At 41.6% G+C, this 15,976-nt stretch overlaps 1 protein-coding gene across 1 annotated transcript in view; it reads right to left on the bottom strand.

Moving 5' to 3' along the window:
• Window positions 1-14,372, bottom strand: part of ALDH1L2 (aldehyde dehydrogenase 1 family member L2) — a 53,323-nt gene extending 38,951 nt beyond the window's left edge. Inside the window, exons 1-3 of the mRNA XM_058568521.1 lie at window positions 14,321-14,372; window positions 3,736-3,880; window positions 204-438 (exon numbers count right to left, since the gene is read on the bottom strand). Of these exons, the coding sequence (XP_058424504.1) occupies window positions 204-438; window positions 3,736-3,880; window positions 14,321-14,368 (428 nt within the window). The 5' untranslated portion in view covers window positions 14,369-14,372. The remainder of the gene's footprint in view (window positions 1-203; window positions 439-3,735; window positions 3,881-14,320) is intronic.
• Between the last annotated feature and the right edge of the window lie 1,604 nt (window positions 14,373-15,976).

Raw genomic sequence — 15,976 nt, 5'->3', positions numbered from 1 at the left:
GTACTCCATACACTATTCTTGGGGAATGCTGAGCTGGCTTATGCAGTACCTCTAGATCTCAAGGGAGTTCGTGCAATAGTAGCAATCAATCAGGACCTCACAATTGTTCAAGCAGACCTAGTTCCTTGATCACCTAGGTAAAAACAGAAAGATTACAGACAATAGAAATAGGTCCATCTTCTCTGTTGTTAAAAATATCTCACCAGTTGATAGCAGAGGCTCCTCTGTGCCTGGGAAGGATGGACGGGTGATAAATGATGGAACCGTGCTTTGGGCTGTCAATTACATCCATGGGGATGAACTGCGTGCAGAAGGGAAGCACGTTGAGCTCAGCACCCACGGATCTGTAGGCGTCTGCCACCTCCTTTATGGTCTTGCCTTTCATTCTCCATCTAGGGAACTTGAACACAGGGGTCCCATCTTTCTCTGCAGCCAAAGCTGAGCATGAAAGAGAAGATTATTTTCATCAAAAAATTTTAGCCATAATTTTATATTGCTATGGATTCACACACTGTAATTTTACAGCTTCATGAAACATTTACAAATAAAACATGGTGAAGAACAATTTAGATTCGGACCAGGATTTGACCTGTTATAACTTTATCATGATCCATCCACTTTCTAATGTGATTTTTATCTATATATTTAAAGCATAATACGTTTGAACTCAAAAGTTTGTGGCTAGATAACATTTTGAGATTTTAACTGAAGCTTTTTCTTTTTTAGATCAAAAATTGTTCCTTTATTACTGATACAGCTGTTTAAAGAACATAGCATTTTGTTTGTTTGTTTTTTAGACTTGGAGCCGAGTGCCATTACCAAGTACATTACTACCTGAATTAGACATACTCAGCCTCTGGCACAGTTGGAAAACCTTGAGTCCCTGCCCACTTCCGTTTCCTGGGAGAAGTCCCTTTTATCACAGGGCAAACTGTAGATCAGAACACATTCTCCCTGCCTAATAGGCAGATCCCAACAGATAAAGGGAGAAAGTTGCTGAGCCGAGCTGAGCCTGTCTACTTCCTTCTCCCAAATTCACCAATCAGATAAGTTAGTGGAGGAGAGAAGCCAAGGATGAAGAATACATGCTCCCCATAAGAGTTTTGCCAAACTGGAGCAGATCCAAGGATCTTTCCTGAGGAAAATGCTGTCCCTCCCCAAAGGAATGACCCCATCGTACCTCTGTGTGAAAATGGAAAGGCCCTCAAAGCACAGACAGCATAAGCCCATTTTTTCCAGAATAAAATATCATTCTTACTAACTACATACTTAGGTTTTTAAGTATACATATTTATTTTCCATCAATAACACAAATTAACTACATTTTAGGCAATATCCTGCATTTTTTGGTTCCCTTTTCTCTCTCCCCATCCAATCATCAACATTCACTGACTCCAGAAGGGATGATGCCTCCCCCACAAAGCCTAAATTCTGCAGCCTAAGTCCTGAAAGACTCTGGCCATCAAGGTGACGACTTGATCAATCCATTTGGAAGAATTTGAGAGACTAGTATAATAATGTTCGCAAAATGTAAATGTTCAAAAAACTATAAACAACTCAAATGTCGGATGATAGGAAAATGGATAAATGGTGGTAAAAAAAAATGTGGTGAAATCGGGAGAAAATTATGAAAGGTTAGCCTGGGCAAGAAAAATGGGGTGGAAAAGACTTAGAAGTCTTCATTTTAAAAATTTACTTGACTGAGACAGACTTGAAAGGTCCAGGTGTTGTTCTCCCATATTGATTGTTGGCTGCCCCAGGGCTATTTTTGGCTGCTCTAGTTGACTATTCTGACAACAAGCATAGTTAGCTGTTGTCATTATTGATGGCTTTTTATGAACCAGGCACAGTGCTGAGCACTTTACATGCATTATCTCATTTAATCCATGTGAGACGGGTACCCTCGAATTAAGCTTAGTGAGTTTAAGTAACTCGCCCAATGTCATGCAGCTAGTAAGTGGCAGAGTCAGAATTAATTCCATGACTCCAGAACATATCATATGCTCTATCACCTCCCAGGCTACTCTATAAGTTGGGTTGGTATTTTTTCTTTCCTATGTTATGCCTGGAGCCCAACTCATGACCAATGGAAAAGGGTCCTTGTCCTGGGTGGGACCAGACACTAGGAAAAGTTCATTTCCCAGGACACACTCTGAAAGGAGGTCTTCTTCTGAAGTTCATGTACATGGCAGAGACTGCTAGCTGCTCTGCTTCTCCCTTTAGCAAGGATTCCTCTACTTTGGCTGAACATATAGCCACCCCAAATAAAATCTATATTTCACAGCCTATCCCACAAATAGATTTGGCCTGTGACTAAGTTTTAGCCAATGAGATACAAGTGCGAGTAATATGTGCAACTTTGGATTACATCCTTAATGAAAGGCTTGCCCTCTGCTTCCCCTCTTTCGCTTCCTGCTTGCTGAAATACAGATTTGATAGCTGGGGCCGAAGCAGCTACCTTGGACCATGAGATAGAAGACCAGAGTTGATAATGGTAAAACAACAGGTAGAAGGAGCCTGCATTGTAATAACAACTCTGATGGCCAACCCAGACTTGAGAAGTGGACTTCTATTTTTCTTAAGCTAATATTATTGGGGTCTCCCTGATTTGACAGCTCATCTGATATTGCAAATATAAGTCCTCCCAAATGTTCCCCCTCACAAAGTTGGTGGAATAGATAATGGTAGGACAGGTAGTCTCAGTAATAGTAATCTGTCCCCTTCTGCGTTTGCAGTCAGGTATGAATTCATGAGGCAGCTTCCCTCAGAATTCCCCAGGTTATAATAATGTTTTTTTGAAACAAAAATCATTTCTAGATAAAGTGATTAAATTCAGGTGCATATGTGCTCTTGACCCAACTTTTTTTAGCTTGACTCTTGAAAAATAGTGTTAAAATATAATATTTTTTAAGTAGTAACAAGAATGAGGATAAACTCCAGAGCTGCTGCTTCTGAGAAAAAAGGTAAAATTTAAGGTTATCACAGATCATTGTTTTCCAACCAACGTGTTGATCGTACCAGTGGCATATGAAGATCCAAGTCATGAGTGAGGATTTCTAGTTGCTCGTTCTTATTCCCTACCTGTACTATTTGTACACTGTTTCTATCTCTGTGTCTTGCACCCTTTCTTCACATAACCATAGCTTGCAAATCAGAATTCTATTGAAGGTTTGCTTTGAGGACAATTCTCTTCTTTACCCTACCTTAATAGCCAAGCAGCCACAGCTATAATTTGTTCTGAGATAAATGCATTCTTTATGACTCCCATCAATTTCTGTTATTAGATGTGGCTTTCCCTTCATTTGCATTGGCACCTCTGCATCATACATTATTCTAGATATCTCATAGCGCCTTTGGAAAGTCACAAATGTAATTCAGGAAAAATATATGCCTGGAAATTCCTCTTATGGACCTGAGGATTTCCATGGAGGTAAGTGGAGAAACTCTTAATACAACAGGGGCCTGCACCTTTGTCTTGGGATCCACAGAGAAGGGAGGATTTTTGAGTTTGTAACCACCATGCAGATAGACTTGGCCTGAGAAGGCTTTCAATAGGCAGAGTGGATGTGTGACAGCCCAGAGGGGAGGTGTACCATCTGGGACTTTGGGGCCTGTGGCAAAGAAGAGGAAGTACAGAAATGCTAATGAGGGATGAGGGGTCTGAGCTGGGCCCTAGGCGGATAGTTGAAAGGCCAGAGCAGAGTCCTTGATCCAGTTGTTTCAAGATACACTCACCCAGCGGGTCAGCTTTTCCATCCTTGTCTGGAACTGTGAACACTCCCACGACTCGGTGGCCCTCTTTGCAGAGGTGGCTGTAGACTTCCTGTCCGAAGAGGCTCTGACCAATAAGTGCCACCTTCAGCTTGTTTTTGAAATAAACCTGTGAAATGATCAATGATGACAGATGTTGGCATGGATGGAAGACATATGGATAATAAACATTCTTTTTTCAATTGTACAAGATGACTTGAGGACTACAAAAGGCTCAAAGATCTATAAAATAAAGTTTTTATTGACATACACTAAACCCAGACTACATTATGTAGAGAGGGTAGTGAAAATAATTTCACACTTCAGTATTCCTCCTTTTCCATTTTCTCTAATGCCCTTGATTATTCATTATAATTATTGGGATTGCATATATTTTTACAAGCCACTTCAACTCCTTAGTGAAATGAGGCTAGATGTTAACAAATAAGTGCAGGTTTCATAGTTAAAATGAGTTTAACTCTGAGCAAGATCTACTTCAATAAGACAATGCTTTTATGCCCCTGCAATATAGAAATAAGAAATAAGTAATGGACTCATCTCCTGCCTCCAAAAGAGGCCAAGAGCTAACACCTAGTATAACAGAGAGGTTATAAAAGCAGGCCCTAGAGCTTTTGAGCATTTGACCTAGAGGTCAAAACCTAGTGCTACCTCTTATTAGTTGTGTGGCCTTAAATAAGTAACTAACTTCTGTTTACCTTTTTTTCCCTCATCTGTAAAATGGGAATAATAACAAAAGCAACCTCACACAATTTTGATTGAAGTAGATGACTTAATATGCAATAGGCTTAATACAGCGTCTGACACAAAGCACTGTTTAAGTAAAAGCTTAAATAACGTTTTAAAGGATTTGCCATATACTAGACACTGTTCTATGTTTTTTCATATAGTCCAGAATTCCAAAATCCTTGGTAAGTGGCCCAAACTCATTTGGCCTCAAAACATGGATTGATCTAATAGAATGTTTCTTATAGGTTTCTTATAAGTTTGTACAAACTCATTTGGCTTCCAAACCTGACCTGAATTGACATAATGCTATTTATAGTCTTTATAAAAACTATATGATCCTCAGCAAAAAGAGGAGGATCGGCATCGGATGTTAGCTCGGGGCTGATCTTCCTCACACACACAAAAAATAATAAATTAATTTAAAAAAAACTATATGAATATTCATACATTTTGCTGCATAAAAATCAATGTGTTTGGTTACAGATACTGTCCTAGACCCTGCTGTGAATTGTATGTAATGTACTATCTGTATACCATACTAACTTTCTAAAATGTGAATAATTCTGAATCTCAAAACACATTTGGCCCCCACAAGTCTCAGATAAGGAATTAAGGCTTGCACATCATTTCATGTAATTTGATCCACACAACTATCCTATTTTATTATCCCCCATTTTGCACCATTTTATGAATGAAGAAACAAAAGCTTAGAAATGTCAAGTACATCTCTAAGGTCATACTGGCTAAAAGAGGGAGCGCTGGGATTTGAATCCAGGTCTGTCTGACTCCAAAGCCCACGTATGTCCCTAAAAATAAAATAATTAAAATGAGCTACCACCACCTATCTCTTCCATCTTCTTTTTAGAAGATTAACACTGATGCATAGAAATACAGTGATTATCAAGAAATATAAACACCATATAGATAAGAGTAGCACTAAAGGGGTTGAAGTTTTTAAGAAATTTAAGTCTTTAAGCAATTATACCTTATGTAAATTCTCCCAAAAGGAAGCCTTTTCACAATGCTTAAGGTAACATGTTGACATGATGATTGTTAAGACAGTGATGAAAAGCTATCAGGTGAAGCAGACTAGATACAGGATTGTGGGTGTAGAGACGGTAATCAGAGGGTCACGACTTCCTGTGTGCTTCCCATCTTGGTAACAGACCAACCTCAGCTCCCCAGAACTCTTTCCACCTTTCATTCCTCTACGTTAGAATATGGCTGCACAGGATTTGGATTTAGAATTTTTTTCCCTTCAATCTAAATGAGATTCTTTAATGATCTGGAAGGTCACTCTAAATTAGTAAAGCCTCACTGAAAATCTAACTTGAGGAAACAATTTTCTCTTGTTTTCCATTCTATTAAGGGCATAGATGGCATCCCTTTTTAGGCATTAACTTAAAAGCATGTGAGTTCACACTTTCCCTGTAATTGAGCTGATAATTAAACAATTAAGGTTTTACTTTAAAAAATCCTTTTCCAGGGCCAGCCAAAGTTTCTATCTCAAAAGAGCCTAGAGCTTCAACATCTAGTAGACACTTGCAAGCAAACATAAACTCTGTAACCACAGCACAATTTGTCTACATACAATGCATAACTATTTCCTCTCATCAAAAAATCAAAATATCCTGTAAATAGTCTCTCTTCAGATCCTATAATTAATGCTGTTGCTTGAAAAAGAACCAACAAGTTGGCTATCTTAAAAAATTTGGCTTTACCTCATACCATTACCAATGCTAGATATTTTAAGACATCTAAAATACTACTCTTAAAACACACAAGAGCCAAGAGGCTGAGCTGACTCGAACGTAACGTGCTGCTCAGCTGTTATCTGGTTACTTGGAGCTCAATTTCAGATTCAACACTGCCCCAGAAAGACAGCGTTTAAAGAAACCATATCAGTATCTTTGGAAATCCTGCAGTCACTGAAACACTTTCGGAGCTTAGTGCTAAAGCTGAAGCTACCAGGTGAGTATCTAACACTGAGAAATTCTCAGATTTTATGATTTTAAGCGTGTCGATAGTGAGTTAGCATAATTCCAAAAAACTGCACTGGGCTATTGTACCTTAGTCTTATTTCTCCAAGTATGACCTGAGGACTGACCACCTGTGTTGGCAGAATCAGCTGGGAGGATATGTTAAAAATGTGGATTCCTGGGCTCTCCCCCAGATCTACTGAGTCAGACTCTCACGCCCAGAAAGCTGCAGTTTAACAAGCTCTCCATTGCCTCCCAAGCACACTAAAATCTGAGAATCTCTGCTATATGAGGAGTGTGCGTCCACCAACTACAAAAAAGATTCTGCCCTGGGGAGTTTGGGTCAGGACGGAAGTGTGGAAAGAATAGCAAGCAATTTAAGAGACCCTAGTGTGTGCCAAGTATTTCAACCCAATGACTGATTTTGATTGCCCAATGACTCCTGGAGACTGGGATTACTAAGCCATTTTTACAGATGAATAAATTAAAACATAGCGCGGTTAAGATACAGCCTGGAGTCAAATAGCCGCTACGTGGCAGCCCTGAGATTCTAACTAGTTATTACCCCAGGGCCCACCATTTTTCCATAACACCAGCTATACGATCTTGAGCTGGGTCTCATCAATCAAAATCTGAACAATAATGATTACTTATTTTATAAGGTTGTTATAAGGATTTAGTGGGATAAAGCATGTAATGCATTAGTGTAGTACTTGGCAATAGTATATGCTCAATAAATGTTAACTGTTATTATTGTTATACCACAAGTTATACCCGGATAAATAAAAATGATGATAATGGGTCTTTCCTACTGAGTGTGTACCACGAGCCCTGCACTATATTAAACGCTTTTCATTAATTCAAAAAGTTTATCAAATGCTTATTACATGTCTTTAAGCCTCACAGTGATCCATTTTATACGTGAGAAAACTTAGGGCTCCGGGAAGTTAAGTGCCCTGCTCACAGACAGAGCTAATAAGAGACAGAGGCAGAATTCAAACTCTGATCTATCGCACTTCAGGGATGTGATTCCATGGCTTTCCTATGTTGAAGGTCCCTCCTCTTTCTTAAAAAAAGAAAAATACGGCAACAGTTTGACAGGTCGAATGTGGGAAATGTTCCATCAGACTTTCTGAGGGAATATCATAGTGGTCCTGATATGGGAGACAGCACCATTCATTCGTGGGGTGAGGCTGGTGACCTGAGAACACTATTTAAGGCACTACAGGTGCCTGTTACACTGGTGAGAAAGAAGAGGGGGGCATAAAATGACCCACAGCATTTCTAAATCTGGGGGATAAGTGCTGGTATCTTGGGGTTCTCTAGAGATGGGATTCTGCATTAGAAGAGCCTTGTGCAGGGAACAGAGCTTTTGCTTTTTAAACTACCAAATACTGCATTCCCAGGCTATCCATATCCTGGTGGAATTCTTCAGGAAGTTAATATGGATTCTGATTATGGTCCAAGGATCAAAAAAAAAAATTCACATTGGTCTTCTATAGAAAACTTAAAGGCACAGTGCTAAGAGTCTGCCCTGATCCGAAGCCCTTTTGTGAAGCAGATGTGATACTACCTTAATTTAAAGAACCACTTGAGCATGATGTAAAATAAGGCCAAAGCTATCCATGTCAGGAATTGTGAGAATTGGCAGTTTTACATGAAGGACCCTTAGACAAAAGAATAAAACAAGGTAAATTTTTCTGAGACAGCGAGATGCCTAACACTTAATGGAACATTCCGCACACAGCGCCCCAAACCGTGCCGACAGTGCACAAGATTTGTTCAGCGAGCATGGTTAGAGTATTTACCATGCTCTGAGCAAAGTCCATGGTAGAGGTTGCAAATCTGTGGCCCGCAGGTCATTTGTAAAGGGACTGTGATAAGATTTTTAGGAGGTTTCACATTAGCAGGCTGAATTTCTGACTTGTCTTTATAAAACAGGCGGTTTCAGGGCCGGCCCAGTGGTTAAGTTCACGCGTTGGCCTTTCGCGGCCCGGAGATCGCAGGTTTGGATCCCGGGCACGGACCTACGCACTGCTTATCAAGCCATGCTGTGGCAGGCGTCCCACATATAAAATAGAGGAAGATGGGCACAGATGTTAGCTCAGGGCCAATCTTCCTCACACACACAAAAAAAATGCAAGAGGTTTGTCAGCCATGGTCTACATTCCCAAGTAGCAACAGTCAGTTGGAGCTGAGCAGTGGCTGCCCCCTGTACTCTGGTCTTTCACTCTATCTAGTTCAAATCCCTCATTTGTCTTACCTGTTTGGCCTCTGTGGGAGTTTTCCTTTGGGACTCCTACACTAAAGGCACAAAGAAGACGTGGTCCCTGTCCTCAGGAGATCACCAGTTAGTATGGAAGACACACCAGTAAAGACATGTTACATCATAGTGCTAGGACAGGAGGGCACAGTGTGGATCTGGAAAGGAGAAGACTTGCCAAGAAGAGAACTCCTTAACTGAGTCTTAGAGAACTCATCTTGGGAGTTGGCATAGAGAAGGGCGGGGATTATGGGAGGGCCTTGGGAATTCCAGGCAGAGGGAGCAGCATTTACAAAGAAGTGAATGAGTGGGCAAAGTGGTCCAATACTGGAAGTCAGGGAGTGACGACAAATGACACCCTAGGGAGAGGTAAGAGACCTATCATGGAGGGCTTTGTCCATGTCAAATAATTTGGACCTTATTGTGAAGACAACGAGATCCACCTAACAACTTTAAGCAGGAGAGTGATATGGTCTTATTTCTATGTTAACAGAGCACTCAGGTGAGGCATGAACTAACTTCCAGTGGGCTCCCCTCTCGTGATTGAGAATTGAGCAGATTGACAGTGAAAATATAAGCTGACCTAATAATCCACCTTCAATATATTCACAGGATATAGCTTGGAATAGTGTAAAAGCCCATGTTACTTATTATAACAGACCCTCATACTAATTGTCAGAAGCAAAAATTAAACTTAGCATAGAGGTAAATCTGTGGAAGATTCAAGGTACTACGGTAAATGACAAACTTGTGCAACTTGATTTTCCTATTGCATAATCATATAAAGAAAGTATTAATGAGGACTTTCTGGGATATTTGGCCAAAATTTTTTTTCATCATAAAAAGGATAAAAGATTTTTAAAAGAGGTATGTCAACAGAGGAGCTATTAGCAGGTGAGGCCAGATGGAGTTGCCTAGCACCTGGAGACCGGGTGAGGCTGGTGAACCGAGAACACTTCAAAGACTTTGAGTAAAGGGAGAGACAGTCCAAAGGACTAGATGCAGAGATGGACTCCAGTCCCCGCTAGAAAGGCAGGACTTCAGTGCATAGCATTTACCTATAATATTCTTTTATTTATTTATTTATTTATTTTTCCACCAAAGCCCCAGTGTATAGTTGTATGTCATAGCTGCACATCCTTCTAGCTGCTATATGTGGGACGCGGCCTCAGCATGGCCAGAGAAGCGGTGCGTCGGTGCGTGCCCGGGATCCGAACCCGGGCCGCCAACAGCGGAGCACGCGCACTTAACCGCTAAGCCACCAGGCCGGCCCTACCTATAATATTCTAATTGTACAGAATTTTTTAAATTAAGTGTTAATTACACATATAACATATACACACAATCTCCTTATTTAAAAATAAATGATCACAGGGGGTGGCCTGGTGGCGCAAGTGGTTAAGTGTGCGCACTCCGCTGCGGTGGCCCGGGGTTCACTGGTTCGGATCCCAGGCGCGCACTGACGCACTGCTTGGCAAGCCATGCTGTGGTGGCGTACCATATAAAGTGGAGGAAGATGGGCACGGATGTTAGCCCAGGGCCAGTCTTCCTCAGCAAAAAAAGAGGAGGACTGGCAGATGTTAGCACAGGGTTGATCTTCCTCACAAAAAAATAAATAAATAAATAAATGATCACAGATAATACTGGAATCCCCTCTGACCACCACTCCCAAACCAGGTCCCCTGCCCCCCTCCACAGAGGGAACTACCATTTTACAGTTTTGTGTGCATTTACATATATAGAAATATACACACAAAATATTATTTTATGTTTTTAAAAATAACAAAAATGAAATCATATTATGTGTTATGTTCCATAACTTTCCTTGTCAGTACATATAATTCATTCATTAAAATGGCTGCACAGTATTCCAAAGCATAGCTGTGTTTTACTTTATTTGTTCATTTCCCTATTGAGGGACATTTTGGCTTTTAATATGTCATTATTACAAATATCGTGGCATGTACAATCTTTGTAAATGCTTCCTGTGCCCATGTGGAAGTGTTTTTCTCAGTTAGATATCTACAAGCAAAATTGTAAGACCATTTTTAAACTTAAATTTCAATGGATAGCATCAAATTGGCTTCTAGAGTATTTGAGGAACTGTTTTCTCATTCCTGCCAACACATGATATTGTCAAACTCTATGATTTTTGCCAACCTGATGAGTGAAAAATTATATCTTTTTCTAATTTGCATTTCCTCGATTACTGGTTTGGTTGTGTGCCTTTTCATATTTTATTGTCCATTAGTATTTCCCTTTTGGTGCATTATCTTTATTATTGTCTGTCTTTATTATTGTACATATTATTACTTATTCTATAGGTGTTATTATTCTTTACCTAAACACAAGTTTAACCATTTGTCCCGCTAACCTATGGACTCCTTGAAAGCAGGAACTACTTATTTCTTGTTTATTGTTTTATCCTTTTTGGTTGTGAGATTCTGAAAAAGTTATTTAACTTCTCTAGGTCTCAGTTTCCTTGTCTGTAAAATGGGCATAACAGTAGTGCTTGCCTCATTGAGATGTTATGAAAATTAAATGAGTATATATATAAAACATTTATAACAGTGCCTGGCACATACTAAGTGCTGTATCAATGCTATCTATTATTATCATTATAACCGCAGGGTTTAAACAAAGTGCTTGGCACATAATACACAATTTAATATGGTTCGAAGTTGAATTTGGAGGTCTTAAAAACAAACTTGACACCAAATCAGGGGGTCAGGCAATAAGAAAACAAGTTAAGGACCTGGTTGCTAGAACTAGGGTATAAAGTCAGAGCTTGGTTCCAAGCAGCAGGGCAAGGTCCATCCTCTTGAATTGGATCATAAGGTAACCTCAAGTCCTGGAACCAGGCTATGAACCCAGAGCCACCAGCCAGATTTGTGCCCAACACTGGCAGAGGAAGCGAAATAACAGAATGGCAAATAAATATGAGGGCTAAATAACTCCTACCATGGGGAGAAATCAAGAAGCAGTGAGCCAGGCAAGATATTGGAGGTGGATAATAATAACTAATTGACAAAGGGTTTTATTGCTCTATATAGTACACTAATTAAAAAGATCCAGCCATATCACTAAGCTGAAATCATTAAATATTTCTAAGTCCACGTCTTTAAGACAGAGAACGGAAAAATTAATTCTATCAGGAAGTTTTATAAACTAATTTTCCCCTTGGATTTTGCTAGGTTCTGAGAGATTTTTTTTTCATTCTTCCTTCATTCTGCTTTAATACCAAACTCAAAAGCACTGTGTGATTTTTTTCAGTTTCTTAAGTTGAAGGTATAATTTACGTACAGTAAAATACACCCTTTTTAGTGAAGTTTTGTGAGTTTCAACAAACACACAGTCATATAAGCACTGCTATAAACAAGATGAAGAACAGTTCCATCACCTCTCAAAATTTCCTCATGTTCCTTTGTAGTCAATCCTTCCCCTAGCTCTAGCCCCTCACAACCACTGATCTTTCTTCTTTCACTATAGTTTTACTCTTTCCAAAACGTCAGGTAAATGGAATCATACGATACATAGCCCTTTGAGTCTGTCGTCTTACACTTAGTTTACATATTTGAGTTTCAACCACGTTGTCATGTGCATCAGTAGATCATTCCTTTTTTTTCTCTGCGTAGGATTCCATTGAATGGATGGATATACCACCATTTGTTTATCCTGTCACCAGCTGAAGGACATTTAAGTTGTTCCCAGTTTTTGGTGGTTATGAATAAAGCCTCTGTAAACATTCATAAATAGGTATTTGTTTGAATGTAAGTTTTCATTTCTCTTGGGTAAATACCTAAGAGTACAATTGCTGGGTCATATGACAGATATATGTTTAAGTTTATAAAAAACTGCCACACAGTTTTCCAAAGTGGCTGTAACATTTTACGGTCCCACCAGCCATGTTTGATTTTGAACAATTCTTATAGATGGATCCCATTTTCTATGGAGTAAAATATCCAAAATTCTTTTTTTTTATTGTGGCAACATTGGTTTATAACATTATATAAATTTCGGGTGTACATCATTATATTTCGATTTCTGTGTAGATTACATCATGTTCACCACCCAAAGACCAATTACAATCCATCACCACACACATGGACCTAATCACCCCTCAAAATTCTTCACTTACCATTCCATGTCTTCCTTTCGGCCATTGAAGAACCTGCCTCTTCCCAGCCATATGTCACTGCTCTTGTACATGTACTCCTGGGTACAGTCAGGTCAGGCCCCTAACCCCAGACCATGCCTGACACTTCCTCACATGCGTGTTTTTATTTACGCCATTCGCCATCTGGGATGTTCACCTCTTACTACTGAAATCTGATGTAAACCCCACTATTGTAACCTTTTCATTCTTCAAGACTCCCTTCTGCTCTCCAAAAAAGACAATCCAATGAAAGGCACTGAGACAGGAGACCAATAAAACAAGCAGGCACAAGGCTCCTGCTCTCTCTGCCATCCAACCCAGATTCCCACGTGCCACGTGGCGGGAGAAAGCAAAGGAAGAGTCCAGAACACTGCTTATGAGAGCAAGCAAAAACTCCACCAGAGCAGATCTCTTTTTCCTTATTTAAAAAAGAGGTAAATACACCCAAAATAACTAGAACTTACTTCATAAGGTAAAGTGAATTCTCATTATTTGGAGTTGTTTGAGGGACAAAAGCTTTTCCATTTAAGCAACTTTGGGCCAGTTCTTGGTGCTACTCAAGAATTCTCTCTGCGTCCAAGTTTTTTACAGCTGGATATGTACACATGCACATATGGCTTTGGCAGAGAAGATGAATCGAGAAGCAAATTCTTTTATAACACAGCAAATATGCATGTCTTATCAAAGAGATAATGTACATAGGGTGGATTTTTTTTTTCCTCCCTATACAACTTGGAGTTTATCTAGATACAGAGAGGCATCTCTCTGAGGCTCCCGAAGTACTGAAGGCAGGGCCAAATGCAACGTGTCCACTCTCGTTTCCTTTTTGGAGGCGCTGATGCAATTCCAAGGCGTGGGGCTGGGTCCGGGCTCGGTTCCTGCGCTGCAGTTTACTAGTGTTCCAGGGTGGCTGCTTCCGCAGCGCCCGGTAATCCTGGAAATCTTGCCGCCTGCAGCTCAGCAATAATGAGCTTGCAGACACCAGCTCTGAGTGCCATTATCTGAAGGGGCCCTGCACGACAGCTGGGAGCGCTCATACTTCTCCGGCTGCCGAGGAGGACCCGGCTGACTTGATACTACTCTCCTCCACGAGACGGTCTCGGTCCTGTACCTTGGCTCCATCTGGTAACTAGGGATCTCACGATTGAAACGCAAAAGGAAAGGAAGCCGACTCTGTCCCCTTGCCAAGCGACTGTTCCCACCCTGTCAATCCCAGCCAGACCTTATATGTTCAAAAGCCGCATCCTCAGCCCCTTCCCCGTAGAACACAATGGCTCGCTTGACAAGTCCTATCCAGGATCCTCCCCGCATCCTTGTCTGCAGTCTCCTAGTTTTAAAAACATTGTTTTGGCTTATAGCAAAGTCTAAACATCACTGTCCACCCCCAGCCCCGCGCCCGGGGACGCCGGCCCGGGCCGGACTCACCCGGCCGGTGGAGAAGCGCCGGAGCGCCTGGCTGCCCCGCCGCAGCATGCCGGAAAGGAGCGCTCGCGCGGGCGGTGCGGGGCGCGGGAGGCAGGCGGGCGGCTCAGCCTGGGCGCGGCCTGCAGCCTCCAAGCCCGCAGCGGCCGCTCTCCCTGCTCCCGGCGCCGCGAGTCCCGGGACCGGCCCACCGCCCCGCCCGTCAGCCGGCACGGCCCCGCCCCCTCCAGCTGGCCGGCTCCGGCGGCCAATCCCGTGCGACTGGGCGGGGCGTGCGCCAGTCTCCAGGAGCCGCGGGGCCCCGGCCGGGATGCTGCGCCGGTGACCACCCGGAGTGACCGCTCCTGACGGCTGCCTTGGTTCCAGTCATGGCACAGGTACTTAGTGGCTGTGGGACCTTCTACCAGTTACTCAAACTCTCTGAGGTACATAGGCATCTGCCGTAACAGTCAATCTGACACCCCAAGTCATGTTCATAACACAGTCCTGAGACAGCAACAGGCATGCCAGCGTGCGTCGAGCTACAAAAGATAAGGCATGGGGATCCTGTAGTCTAGGGATCCTGAGACCTATCTTGTAGGCTGATAAGAGGATTTAATGAGAGACTCTGTATAAAGCACTTGGCAAAGGGCCTGGCACAGAGCTGGTCCCTGATAGACAGATAGATAGATAGATAGACAGACAGACAGACAGACAGATAAGCAGGTAGATATCCTTTTCCCTCATCTCTCTAGAAGAAACGCTCAGACTTGCTTTAGCTGAGCAGTTGTCTCAAACAGAACTCCTTAGCCTGGCATTCAAGGCCGTCTGCAATTTGGCATTCTTGTTTCTCGCTGCTCTTTTGCACATGTGATTCAGCCTAACCGTAGTACTTGCCATTTCCCTCCCAGACAATGGTTACCAGAAAAGCTTGTCACCTGTCACTTGTCACCATCTCGGCATGAACAAATTCCTTCTCTTCTTAAAGGTATAGCTCAAATGCTCCCTCCTGGAGGCATTTTTCCCTATTCTTTCCTCCCTAACCTCCTTATTCCCCCAAAATAATATTTCATGCCTCTGAACTGGGAAGGGTTTTTGTCTCTGCATCTCTTATGACGTCTCAACTTGTTACTGGTATTTATGTACCTTCATCTTCTCTACTGGAAGCTCATGGCAGGCTGAGTTCATGTCTGATTTATCAGGATAGCACTAAGCAGAGCTTACAAAATACTTGTTGAGAGAGAAAACGAGTGAATGAATGAATGAATGTGTTTGAGAAGGTAAGAAGGAGACAAAAAGGACTGTCCTTAAAGCTTGGAGAATGGCGGCTAACATCCGGGGTTTTGCTTTGGGAACTGCCCTTTGCCAACTCCACTCATTTCCCTGACTGCATTTTGTGACTTCTTGCTTCGTTTAAGCTTCCAAATATTGATATTCATTTCATTTGTTCTGATCTATGTAAACTGGGAGGGGTGGGAAAGGGGTGTGGTTTTTCCTAAGTGGGAAATCCAGTTATAGATTCCAACTCCTAACTTTAGAAAACGGATTTATGTTCACCCAAGTATAGTGAAATATTCATGATGTTTAAGATTTTCTTCTGTAAGAACCAAAAGTGTAGTTCTCTTGATAATTGGAGGTTAGGCCAGATGCAATTAGAGAGTTTGACAAACAAAAAAGTCC

The sequence above is a fragment of the Diceros bicornis genome, chromosome 25 (assembly GCF_020826845.1).
Source record: "Diceros bicornis minor isolate mBicDic1 chromosome 25, mDicBic1.mat.cur, whole genome shotgun sequence".
In the NCBI taxonomy this organism is placed as follows: Eukaryota; Metazoa; Chordata; class Mammalia; order Perissodactyla; family Rhinocerotidae; genus Diceros; species Diceros bicornis.
Note: the sequence above shows the minus strand (reverse complement) of the source record. Positions and strands in the feature narration are given on the sequence as shown.